General features: G+C 26.2%; 2 protein-coding genes across 2 annotated transcripts in view; both read left to right on the plus strand.

The window, feature by feature from the left end:
• LOC111683253 (neuropeptide SIFamide receptor) overlaps window positions 1-4,393 on the plus strand; it is a 35,865-nt gene extending 31,472 nt beyond the window's left edge. The window contains exons 5-7 of the mRNA XM_046950015.1: window positions 1,326-1,500; window positions 1,749-2,311; window positions 2,866-4,393. Coding sequence (XP_046805971.1) covers window positions 1,326-1,500; window positions 1,749-2,311; window positions 2,866-3,083 — 956 coding nt within the window. The 3' untranslated portion in view covers window positions 3,084-4,393. The remainder of the gene's footprint in view (window positions 1-1,325; window positions 1,501-1,748; window positions 2,312-2,865) is intronic.
• A 5,189-nt stretch (window positions 4,394-9,582) lies between these two features.
• On the plus strand, window positions 9,583-13,338 carry LOC111683249 (3'-5' ssDNA/RNA exonuclease TatD). The gene is made up of 5 exons (XM_023445303.2): window positions 9,583-10,447; window positions 11,929-12,277; window positions 12,348-12,459; window positions 12,654-12,823; window positions 12,892-13,338. The coding sequence occupies exons 1-5, from the start codon at window positions 10,246-10,248 to the stop codon at window positions 13,028-13,030; spliced, it is 972 nt and encodes a 323-aa protein (XP_023301071.1). The 5' UTR covers window positions 9,583-10,245; the 3' UTR covers window positions 13,031-13,338.
• The last annotated feature ends 374 nt before the right edge of the window (window positions 13,339-13,712 follow it).

Genomic DNA, 13,712 nt, shown 5'->3' on the forward strand with positions numbered 1-13,712 from the left:
AAAAGAGTTTTTCTCCTTTTTTATAGAAATTATAATAAACTTTTTCTTTCTATAAAAGTTGCAATACATTTTTTTAAAGAAAGTCGATATATTCTCCCTTTTTATAAAAGAAATGTTCTATTTCTAGAGAAATTTCAATTAATAATCTTTCTATAGAAAAAACTCGATAAAGAATTTCTGATTGCTTGTCTCTTTTATAGAAATTTCATTTAATTCTCTTTTTTTATAGAGATTCTTATATAATTATTTTCTCTTATGGAAATTCTATTTATAGAAAATTCTAAATTCTATATATACAGAGAAATGTCCATTAAGTCTTCTTTTACAAAATATCCGATGAATATTCGCTCTGCTTAGAGAAACTTCAATTAATTCTCTCTTCATTGTTTTTTAAGATATTTAAGGAAAATTTAAAATAAATTATCTTAATAAAACTACAAATTATTGATTTAAGGCCCAAAAAGACTTCACAAGCGGCTTGGCAAACATACTTTTTTCATTCCAATATACATTACACAAACATTGCCCGTACAAATACCGATTTTTTCACTTTTTTGTGGAAAAGAAGGTAATTTTTATTCGAAATATAAATTTTGTAAAAAATTGGTTGTTTATGAATATAAACAATACAAACAGTTTGACAAAAATTCAATGTGTTTGTGTAAAAATCAAAACTTTAACTTACAAGCAAACCGCAAGCATTTGCACAAACATTAAACACCCTCATACACTACACAACAGGCTTGCACAAACGTAAAATTCTAGTATGTTTGTCAAGACGCTTGTGTAGTCTATTTGGCTCCTTATAGAAACATTTTTAACATATTATAAAACTTTTTTAAATCCACAAGAATTTTTTCTTTATACCAACATTTTCCATAACATCTCTTTTTAAAATTTAGATTAAATATAATTTAAGAAATTTTTAATAATATTTATTTCAAATACATTTATAGTGTGACAGGTGCAAAATCAATAGGTACATATATCCTCTAGTTGTTACTAAAACTATTGATACAAGCATCCTTTAAAATGAAAACTCTTTGTCACATATCGTCCTTGTATAAACTATTTCACTTTACAAGTACATACTCAAATAATCTTTACACAGATTTTTTTATTAATAATAATTTTTGAGTGTAATAACAACAAACTAATATGAACTATATACTACTTCCATATAAATTTGTATGAGTATAATATTTATAGTTATTTTATTTTTTTTTTTGCAAAAATTTTTTTTCTATTTTCAATGTCAATCGCACAATTTCTTCATAAACATTTTCATACACACACACACACTCATTTCTTCATCATACGTTTAGGTGGTGAGATATCCATTGAGGAGAGTGAAATCTTAAACAAGGTCACACCATTTGCTCAGTGGCTGGGCTCGTCCAATTCATGCATCAATCCTATATTGTATGCATTCTTTAATAAGAAATATAGACGAGGTTTTGCCGCCATAATCAAATCACGCTCCTGTTGCGGCCGTTTGAGGTGAGTTCATTTTTTTTTATTCATTACTATCACTCTCAGTATGTGATAATGTAAAAAGAACCAACAACAACTTTGACACATATATTATCACACACACTTGCCGAATGTGTGTATGTGTTTATATGTTTAAGTGCCAGAGTGCAAGTTGTGTTCAAGTTCATTTCAAAAACAATTACAAGGTTATTTTTGGAGTGCAGATTTTGTTTTTTTTTTTAATTTAAATCTTTTTGTTTTCAATTTTTATACAGGTATTATGACAATGTTGCCATTGCCTCTTCTACCACCAGTACCAGTCGTCGCAAATCCTCTCATTATCAACATGGCTCCCGCAAAAGCCCCAGCAGCCCCGGTTTACGTAAAACCAATGCCGTCTCTTATATTTACGAGCATAACTCTTTACGCCGCCACAATTTAATGTGCAAACAGGACAGCAATTTATCACAACAGATGCTATTGAAACAGGATTCTCATGGTTCTCGCCAATATCTTATTAAACAGGAGAGTGCCTCTAGTGATGGCTCTCGTCGTCTATTGTGTCAGCAGGATAGTAATGGTTCAAAGGTGTCATTGTCGAAACAGGATTCTGTTGTATCCTACTATTTGGAGAACAAACGTGCTGGTCACAATCTTCAAGATACGTTTTCAACACAGGATTCTATATCGGTAGATTCGCGACGTAATACCATGACGCGTAGCAATGAAAATGGTTCACCTGTAGTGGGTGCTGCTGCAGGGCCATCTTTGTTGGAGCATAAACGCCAGAAGTTTGTGAAACAAGATTCGGTTATATCGTTTGTTGATCAAAGGCCAGGTGAGTGCAACTGTTTACATACCTATAATAGAGACTAGACTAGACAAGGTTAGACTAGACTAGATAAAATTATACAAGATCAGACAAGACTATAGACTAGAATTTAGACTATAGACTAGACTATAGACTAGACTAGACTAGACTACAAAACTATACTATAGACTAGACTATAGACTAGACTATAAACTATACTATAGACTAGACTATAGACTAGACTATAGACTATAGACTAGACTATAGACTAGACTATAGACTGGGCTATAGACTAGACTATAGACTAGGCTATAGACTAGACTATAGACTAGGCTATAGACTAGACTATAGTCTAGTCTATAGACTAGACTATAGACTAGACTATAGACTAGACTATAGACTAGACTATAAACTATACTATAGACTAGACTATAGACTAGACTATAAACTATACTATAGACTAGAAAATAGACAAGACTATAGACAAGACTATAGACAAGACTATAGACTAGACTACAAAACTAGACTATAGACTAGTCGTAAACCGGAAATTAAACTTTTTATTTTCGTTTCACTTTCAGAACCGCGTCGCCATCAATTAGTTAAACAGGATTCCGTCATATCGTTTGCCGATCAACGGCGAAGCTTGTTAAATAAACAAGACTCTATTGTGGGATGCTCCAGCCGGTCTGGAGATGGCGCTGCTGGTCATCATGTATCGATCTTAAAGAAAACCGATTCACAATTAAGTAGCGGTAGTTTCACATCACCACGTCGTAATATTGAAATTTACGAATAAGCTAAAAAAGTGTTTTTTGGATTTTTCGTAATTTCAAAACATTTGACATAAATTAAAAGTAAAAATACTTAAAAACAAAAAAGCACACAGTTATGAGCACACATATCCTTAAAAAACAGTCAGGCAATGAAAAAAAATAAAACAAAAATTTAAACTAATATAAAATATACTAAGAAAAAAGTTATTAACAAATAAATTAAAGGAGAAGCAGCGCAGCGATAGGATACAACAAACAAAATAAAGGAAAGTAACAAAACAATCAAATTGTAAGTTCTTTTTAAAAAAATTTGTTTAAGAATTAAGTAATAATTTATTAATAATTAATAGCAAAAAAAAAACAAAATAAATCGTCTACTCCTTTCAAAAACAGTGATATTTTTATTGAATTGTTTTAGTTTCAGTTTTCTTTTTTAATTTTTTACATTTTTAATTTATTTTATATATTTTTCCACAATTGAAAAAGGAAACTTAGAAACATTGAATATAAAAACAAATAATAACAATAATAATAATAATAAAATTAAAAAAAATATTATTAATAACATACTCGTACATATAAATAAAAAAATACATATTAATGTTAACTGTTTGCTAGAATTTTATTATTTATTTTATACCGAAAGTAATACAGTTAAGTGAAACAAAACTAAAAACAAGAAAATATTTATAAAAACAAAACAAAAAAACTGAAAAGCTTTTTATATATTTAAAAGAAAAGTGTTTAGATTAACTAGAACAACTATTAGAAAAAGGTTTTAAAACAGGCGCCAGAGACCAAAATTAACACAAAATGGTAAAAAAATATTATTTTAATAAATTTACATTAAACTGAAAGTAAATTTCCAAAGGGTTTTATAACAAACGAAAAGAAAAGGGGTCCAGGAAGGCGCTAACAGTCCAGTTAAGATGGTAGAATACTAAAATTTTATTAGGGAAATGGTCAAGAAAGAGTTTTGTAAGGAAATGAAATTGTTTATTTAAAACCATTTCTAAACAACAAATTACATAGAATTAAACATTAATAAAAAAGTACCTTTACTAAAATGACAAAATAACAAACAAACCAAGAAAATTAAACAAAAAAAATATATATATATATATATATAAAAATTAATTACATATTAATAAAAACCAAACACATTTTTGTATTGTAATATTTCTAACAATTTATATACCATACAATTTGTATTGATTTTTTTAATAACAAAGCAATAATTCTACTTATATATACTTGATATAAATGAAAATTATTACATATATATAAACAACAAATTATTTATAATATAAAATAGAAAAAAAAGAAAATATATTAAAAAAAAGAAGAAAACAAATACAAGAAACTAAATTTTATAAACAAAAACAAACTACTACAGCCTAAACTAAAACAAAAATTATAAACAAACTTTCTTCTTTTAGTTTTTACCCCAGTTGACAATTATCATCTTAAAGTTTTATTTCCAATTCCCAAAATGTTCTCATCGTTTCCGTTTCTTTATATTTCCGCTGAGTTTGAGCAGACAGCATGAAAAGGCAGTGTTGCCACAATTTTTTCCATAACCTAAACAAACAACAAAACGTAAATAACAAAACAAGGATGTGTAGGTTTTCTGCAATAACTTTTAAATTTGTATAAATACTATATATTCAATATACTTTCTTCTTTAGTAATATTATTGAAATTTTAGCACCTTTTGTTAGAAAATTAGGTTAGAATGAAACAAATTTTTCTTTAGAAAAGTTGGGATTGAAGCAACTTTTCTATAGTGAAATTGTAACAATTGCAGTGTTTTTGGGGCAATTATAGCAACTTTTTCTGTAGAAAAATTGTGGCAATTGCCGAAACTTTCTCTATGGAAAAATTGTCTAAACTGCAGCAACTTTTCCCTTAAAAAAAAAATTGCATTAAAATTGCAGTAACTTTTTCTATAGAAAAATTATGCCAATTGCACATACTTTTGTCAAGTCAAGCTACTTCTTTTTAACAAATATTTGGAACCCAAGTTACTTTTCCTAAGAATAATAATGAAACCAAGATTTTTGTTATTCCAATTAATTAAAGTTGACTTTTCAACCTTTTACGATTTATAAAAAGTCGATATTTCTTTTTTTGTTTATGAAAAGTAAATTTTTCAACTCTTCGTCTTTTTCGTTTTATGTGAAATCGACTTTTTTCAAGGGTTCTATAGTTGAAACGAAAAGTCGAATTTTTGGATTTAGTTAAAAGTCGACGTTTAGACTTTTGGACTTTTAGTATTTAATAAATACATAGTCGACTTTTCGATTTTTTTGACTTTTTCTATTTTTCGAGTTTTTCCGACTTTTTTAGAGTTTTTGACTTTTTTTCACTTTTTTAAAATTTTCGACTATTTTTAACTTTTTTCTACTATTTTCAAGTTTTCGACATTTTCCAACTTTTTGGCTTTTTTTCGACTTTTATTTACTTTTATTTAAAAAGTCGACTTTTTCATAGACGATTTAGAAGTTATCGACCTTTTTGAACAAAATAGTCTACTTCGATTGTTCGATAGTCTGCACATGCGTGTAAAGAGTACTTTCAAAGGACTAGGAATAGTTCACAAGTAATCCAAATATATGGAAAAACATACTTCCATCCATGCATTACATCGGAGTAATCCCAAAACTATACCCTTTTATAAATTATGGGATTACGTGATCCACAACATGATCCCATGTAATGCAGGCTATAAACCGTGTTGTTAAAAAAAAACATGATCCATGCCTGCATTACATAGGACTTATAAAAGAATCATGTATTCCAATATTTTTAACAGGGAATAGAATCACAAATTTCAATAATTTTTGCATTGTTTTACAAGTTTTTTTTATCAATATAGTAATATTTTCTATAGAGTTTTTATTCCAATTAAAAAATATTTCCGTCAACTCTTTTTTTTTTTGAAATTTATTTAAAACAGTCATCAACATTTTATAAGAAATTAAGAATTTTGAAAAATGGAGAAGATATAAAAAAATATCAAAATATTGGTTTTAAAAATAAAATAATAAAATAGGCATAAGAAAAGAAGAAGAAGAAATTTTTATAAGGAAAATTTAAACAGCTGTTAAATAATAAACTATCAATTAAACTTAGATTAAGTACTGTATAACATTTAAAAAATAATATAACAAACACAGTACTTAATTTAAGTTTAAAAACTAAAGTTTAAAGAGATAGAATATAAAAACCAAAATTTTCAAAATTATTTTTTATACTAAATTAAATTTAATTAAAAAGAAATTATTAAATTAAACATAAAATATAAAAAACATAATATACATAAAATTATATTAATTTAATTAATTAAAATTAAAAAAAAAAATTAGACAACTACAGGCAAACATTGCCTTCAAAAATTAAGCTAAACACCAAGTTTAAAAACATTATAAATTAACCATGGTAGGCCTATTTTTTGAGCACAGTGTAGGCTTGTTACAAAAAACAAAACAAATAATTGTATACCCTTAACACTTTAAACAATAAATAACTAATCAAATAAAATAACAACAAAGTAAACATTACATACATATTATTAAAATTAAATTTAAATAAATGAAAAGCACAAAAAAAAACAAACCATACGATTAAAGTAGTTTTGTAATTATTTTTTAATATGAAAATTTCTATATAAAAAGTATAAAATAAAGAATACTCTATTTTGTTAAACATTAAGAAAGGGCAAAATAATTAGAAATTATTAGTTTATTATTATAAAAATAAAAAATAAATAAAGTATTTAATTAAAAAGAAAAAAAATAAATAAAGTTCTAAATAAACTCCACGAGTTAAAATAAACGAGCTTAAAGCTCTTTTAAAATAAAAGCTTAAACTATAAACAAATAATACTACAATGAAATGAAGCCCTCTTAAAAACAAAAATTTAATATGTCAAACATAAAATTATAGTAAAAAAAAACATTAATATTATTTTTAGTTTTCACTAAACATACATAAATGTATTTAGAATTTATATAAAAATATTAGAAATAAAAAAACAACATCTAAAATATAGATTGCCTCCAAACTTTAATAAAATTAAATAAAAATGTTTGTATAACAAAACTGTCTATACTTGACATAACATATCTGAAGTAAAATATCTTTAAAAATTTTCCATATTTTCATTCTTTTAAAATGATTAATCAATTTTCAACATTTATTTCAGAATTTTTTCTCAAAATCCTACAATTAGTTGGTGAATGTAATAAAAGTTGAAAATTTTCCAAATATCATAAAAAAAACTGATCGTTTTTTATACAAATTATGAAATTATTTCAAATATTTTAAAATACATTTTCGATTTCCTGTCTTTCCCTAATGTTATGTATACACAGTTGTTAGATCTTACAACGTTGGCAGAAAATGTCTAATAATACTGTCAACTTACAAATTTTGTCTTCTAATATTATCAGTAATGCTTTTTCTGACAACGTTACAAAAGAAAAATTGTAAGTTCAAACGATTATTAGACATTTTCTGAACATTGTACTGGCAACGTTGTAAGATCTGACAACCGTGTATCTCGGCTTTAACGATTTATATTATTTAAAAAAATCCGTTTGCTTATTTCTAACAAATCTAAGGCATTCTAACAAATCTACAAGCATATAAAAATGAGTTAAATTAATATTAAACATAATTACATTATAAACAAATAAAAAACCCTAAAAATATATGAAAATTTTGAATAGTTATTTATATACATAAATATATATATGAATATACGTACATATATGCAAATTCCCGTTAAGCCACTAATTAACAAACAAACAAAATAAATAAATTTTAAGAAAATTTATTTTAAAAATAAATATTAAAACCGAAAACTGCTTCAAACCATACAATTGCCACTAAATATAGAAAAAGCCACTTAAAAAAATACTACAAAATAAAACTATATTTAGCAAAAAAAAATATTTAAACATATACATACATAACATATATTTATTGTTTTAATTAAAATATATAAATTTATATAAAAATAAACTATAAATTAACAAAATTACCAGCAAACAAACAAAGCATAATCATATATGTTTTTTGAAAACGATACCAAAGAATAAAATAATAAAAAAAATACATTGCAACTACAACAACAAAAATACAATTTAAAATACTAATAATACTACCTAAAAAAAACAATAAAAATAACAACAAATTAAATCAGTAACATAAAGAAATAAACAAAAACAAAACAAATAATTGATTAATTATTGTTGAAAATAAAGAATAAACAACAATATATAAATAAAAACAAAAGAAAAAAACAATCGACACTTGTGTTTTTCTTGATTTATTTTGATAATCTTTATAAAGGCAATACAGGACGTATGATTGATAAAAACAAACATAAGTGACATTTATAATGGCGGATGTCAATTAATTTAGATGTAAAAATAAAAGTGAGTATGTAAGTGTATGTTGGTTAGAAATTAATGAGAGTACATGTGCTGCCACTGTTTTATGGCAAATTGTTTTTTGTTATGGTTTCTTATTCTTTTTATACAAGTCATCAAATCTAATTGTTTAACACTTAATATCATTAATATCAGCTTTAATGTAAATAATCAAAATTTTAATTTATTAAAACAAAAAAATTAAACATTATTCTCTTAAAGCGAGTTTTTTGAGATGGCAATCAAATGCCAATTAATAATCAGTTTAGTTAATCTAAAAATAAATTGATTCTGATGTTAATCCCCTTTGATTTTTTGAATACAAGATTAAAAAAAGAAGAAGACAATTGCAAATGTAATATGAAAATTGATGACAAATTAAACTATAAACAAAAAATATATTGTAAAGTCCCTTACACTAATCGATAAGTCAAACATTTTAATGTTTATTTTATTAAAATTTGTACAATTTTTTTGCATCAGCTGTTTACACTATTGCATTTGGGCGCTTAAACTAGCAAACAAAATTAGCTGATTGAGTATTAAAAACAACTTTCGAAGATACAATTTCATTTAATCCCTAATCCTTCACCTAAAGATTGACCCTTAAAGTCATTTATATAATCACATATATTAGTTGCAATATCTTTTCTTATATATTTAAATTTAAACTTGTCTTTTATACTTTATCTTTATCTATCTCAAGGTTTTCAAAAATTATTTTTACCAGCAGAATATCCTCTGTTAAACAATGGCTGAGATTTTTGAAATTCCAAATTTGTAAAATTTGTAAAATAAATAAAAATGTTAAATTGCAATAAATAACAATAATTTAAATATCAAAAATCGATACATAATTAGATTTATAAACCGTTTATCAAACAAACAAATTTTTATGTATAAGAATTTAAATTTATACTTCATTTCGGGTACGTTACGTTTAATTTCTATAACGAACGGGTATGGTACATGTTGAGCCGGCGTGAAACCTATTAGCCGCAGACGCCGTCAACTTTAACGACTTCAACCGCCACCGAAAAATTTGATTGAAGCCAGTCAGTCAGTCGAGTGTGTGTGTGTTTTCTTAATTTCCCTACAATATTAATTTTTTGGTTTAGAAATTGCAAGATATTTCAATTAAATAAAATTCGAGATAAAAATTAGTTTATACATAACAAAATACTAAAAAACAAAATTAAAATAAAACGTGCTAAAGAGAAAAATAAAAACGCAAAACGAAGGTGCTTTTCCTTGTGACGACATTGACACATAATTATTATTATTAATCACACATCAGACGAGAAAGACTGTTGTTATTGCTGTTCCTAATTAAATTACAAAAAAGCTAATGTAGAGCAACTAAAATATTATTAAAAAAATTAAAAAAGGAAGATAATTTAAAAAGAAATTATAAAGAAAATATCAAAGAAAGAATAAGAAAAAGAGAGGCCATCCATATTAAAAATTAAAAAAAAAAATAACTATTTCGTCATTGCTATTTTCGTCAATTGAACATAAAAATAACAAAAATACAACAGCAAAACAATAATAAAAAAACACATTGAGAGTTTAAAAGACTGAGAAAGAAGAGAACTGAGTAGGATTGTGATTACGTGCTCTGGTCTGAAGAAGAATAATTGTAACAATAAGAAATTATTATTTAATAAAAACTTATTAAAAGCAAAACAATTTGCAATATTACATCAAAACAACATTTGCTAGTAAACGTATTACAATCCATTCAACCATGGCTCAGGCAACAGCAACAACAACAGCTGGCACCACCAACACTGTTGAGGAGGTGTCATCATCACCATTAGCTGGTTTCGATATGGATGATATAAAACATTGTTTTGAAAATCTAATTGTTATCGATGCAGGAGCAAATCTTACTAATAAAAAATATAGTCGAGACCTGGACTCGGTAATACAAAGAGCAAAAGATGCCGGTAAGTGAAATGTGAAAGAGTATTATGATATTATAGCATAGGAATTTTCCATTTAGAATTTGATGCAAATTTATGGGAAAAATCTAAAGATCAGTGATGAGAAGTACTTTATTGGAATTTATGTTAATTTTATACCTACATATAAAATAGGGGATAACTGAAACAGAATCATCTTTGGGAATGTATCTTCTGTTTGGGTTTAATACGACATGAAAAGTGAAATTTTGGAAATTTCTGCAAAAACTTCTTGTTTAGTCAAAAGTTATTGTTAAGTCAATAGTTTAGTCCATTGATTTGTTTTTTCCTAATTAACTGTTAATTTAAACAGTCTGCTGATCTATTGACTAGTCTATGGATTAGTCTATTGACAAGTATACTGGCTAATTTAAATTAATCGGTATCCAGATTTTTCTATGGATTAGTTTATTAACTTATCTGTGGATTAGTACATTAGCTAAATTATAGCCTTATCTAGGGAATATTTCTAATAATCTGTTGATCTATACTGTCTAGTCTATATCTAATTTAATGAATACTGTAAAGCAGACCTTTGACGAAATGATGGTTTATTAAGCAAAATTTTGACTAAAATTTTGGTTACTTTATAATATTAAACTCAAAAGATAATGAATAGCTTTATTGACTGTTCGTTCTCTTAGTCTAAATTCAAAATTATTTATAAATGATTTCTTTGATTATAAACTTAAGTAAAAGTATTTACAAAAATTAATAAATGTGATTAGTTTTGTTATTACATTATTACAAAAGAATTTGTAAAATATATACTTTTTTAGTGCCGTTAACAATATTACAAATTGTTTATAAAAAAGGTTCCAGTTGGTTGAGTTAAATGAGTCAAATCAAGTGTATCACAACTTAACTTTCAAATAACAATTCATTCTAATCAGAAATAAAACTATTCGAAGCCATATCTAGTCACTCTTTAAATTTTACTAATAAAATATATAAACACTATTAAGTATTTATATATAAACAAAGTAAATGTACAGTAAACTACAAAAGATCTACAGATATGAATTTTATTTGTTTAATAAAGTACTTTAAACAAAAGGTACTTTTATTTTCAATGTCATTGTAAACATCTCCAATAAACATACGTAAAACCTTTAAAAAAAAAGAAGAAAAACATGAGCCGTGAAATATCTTTAATAAGCATTTTGTCTTTTAGGGCGTCGTCTTGTGTGAGTATGTGGGCGATGATGTGACCTCTTGTGTATGCGTCTGTTTATTTGTTGATCTAACTATCTGTTCATCTGCTTTCCATTTCTTTGTTCACATGTAGATTGCTTAAATCATTTAACAGACAATTTTATAGACAGTGAAAACAAATGAATAAAACTTTATGTTTTTATTTATTTGTTTACATTTGTTATTGTTTATTTTTTACAAATTAGTTTCTTGTTACAAATATAGTTTTGTTTAATATATTTTTACTTTTCTTTTTATACCACACACGGCAGGTGTCCAAAAACTTATGGTACCTGGCACTTCTGTAAAATCCAGCAAGGAAGCCCTTCGTCTCTCCCGCATTTATCCCGATTTTATTTACTCGACTGCTGGCATACATCCACACGACTCTAAATCAATCATCGAAGATCCTAGTAGTTGGTTTGAATTCCAAGAAATTGCCGCCTCCCAAGAGTGTGTAGCAATTGGTCCCTGTGGCTTGGATTATCAGAGAGATTTCTCTGATCCCGAAAGTCAAAAGGAAATATTTGAAAAACAACTACTATTGGCTTGTAATTTGGGCAAATCGATTTTGATACACGAACGTTCAGCCCAACAAGATGTACTCGATATATTAGACAAGTAATTTCATTTTGTTTTAAACATAATAAGAAATGTTTTGTTTTTATTATTAAAGTGTTTTTTTTTTTAGATTCGAGAATTTGCCACCGGTGATTATTAGAAGTTTTATGGGCACTGCTGAGGAAGCCATTAAATATTTGGACAGAAGGTTCTATATTAGTTTAACTGGTTATTTATGCAAGGTAAGGTTGGAAATAAATAATCACTTGGTATATTTTAATAATTATATGCAAACTTTGTTTTGCCATTATGAAAAAAATATTTGAACAAAAATTTATGTTTTAGATTTTTAAAAAATTTTTCACTTTGCTTACAATCACATTTCACTGAAAACGACTAAATGATAAAACACTGAATTAAAAATCTTAACTTCTAGGACAAATCAGATACCGGCGTACGACGCCTGCTCGACAATGGAACCTTACCTTTAGATCGTTTATTGGTTGAAACCGATTCACCTTTCATGTATCCCAATACCAGAGCTTCAAAGCTACCACAACACGTTAAGACTGGCATCACAGAACGCTCTCTATTGTACTTACACAGGTTAGCAAATAAATAAAAGTTTTATACCTAAAAATTTTTTAAAATTCCACTTTTCCCCCTTGCTGTAGATATTGTACATTTCAACGTAATGAACCCTGTAGTTTGCCCGCCATTGTGGAAATGATAGCTGCCTTTATGAAAAAGACCCCCGATGAAGTAGCTCTGGCTACGGCTTTTAATGCTTTAAAACTTTTTGGTCTTTCTTAAATTGCTTTTTAAGGCAACATTTGAAGTTCAGGAAAGTGGTGATGCAAAGGTTTTTTTTATACTTTCTTTTCTTTTTAAATAAGTGCCAAAAACACACACACACACATTTAAAACGACAACAACAACTTTTACACTAATTAACACTAATTTGAAATGTTTTTTGTTTTTTTTTTTTAAATTGCTTAGCAAAAATTGTAGAAAAAAACAAAACGCAATACGATTTAAAATCTTTAAAAAAAGAAAAAAAAACAAACAAAAAAATCGAGACTAAACAAGTGCCTTAAGAGAAACAGTGAAATCAAACATAATATAAAACAGCAACAACTACCACTTTTTATAAAAAAACAAATGAAATTTTAAACTTTAAGTTTGAACTTCAAAAAAAAAAAAAGAAAAAAAATTAAACGACGTCTTATTAAAGTGTGAACAAAGAAAGTTTTTATCTTTTTAAGACGATAATTAGTTAAATTTTAAGTAAATTAACAGCAATGAGTTTTTTAACGTGAATAAATACCTAAAGAATTTTTGCTTTTAATTGATAAACAAAACTGAAATTTTGTTTGGGTATATTTTCTATGTCATTGTAATGATTTCATTGGGGAATTGTAGGTTTTTATTTAAAAAAAGTTTATAAATTTCAAGAGCAGCTAATATGGAACAATAATTTAAGATTTAATTAATT

The sequence above is a fragment of the Lucilia cuprina genome, chromosome 4 (assembly GCF_022045245.1).
Source record: "Lucilia cuprina isolate Lc7/37 chromosome 4, ASM2204524v1, whole genome shotgun sequence".
Taxonomy (NCBI): Eukaryota; Metazoa; Arthropoda; class Insecta; order Diptera; family Calliphoridae; genus Lucilia; species Lucilia cuprina.

Coding starts and splice junctions, on each gene's coding strand:
- LOC111683249 (XM_023445303.2), top strand. CDS start 10,246: ATGGCTCAGGCAACAGCAACAACAACAGCTGGCACCACCAACACTGTT. Junction 12,460..12,653: donor TAACTGGTTATTTATGCAAG/GTAAGGTTGGAA, acceptor CTTAACTTCTAG/GACAAATCAGATACCGGCGT. Junction 12,824..12,891: donor TCTCTATTGTACTTACACAG/GTTAGCAAATAA, acceptor CCCTTGCTGTAG/ATATTGTACATTTCAACGTA.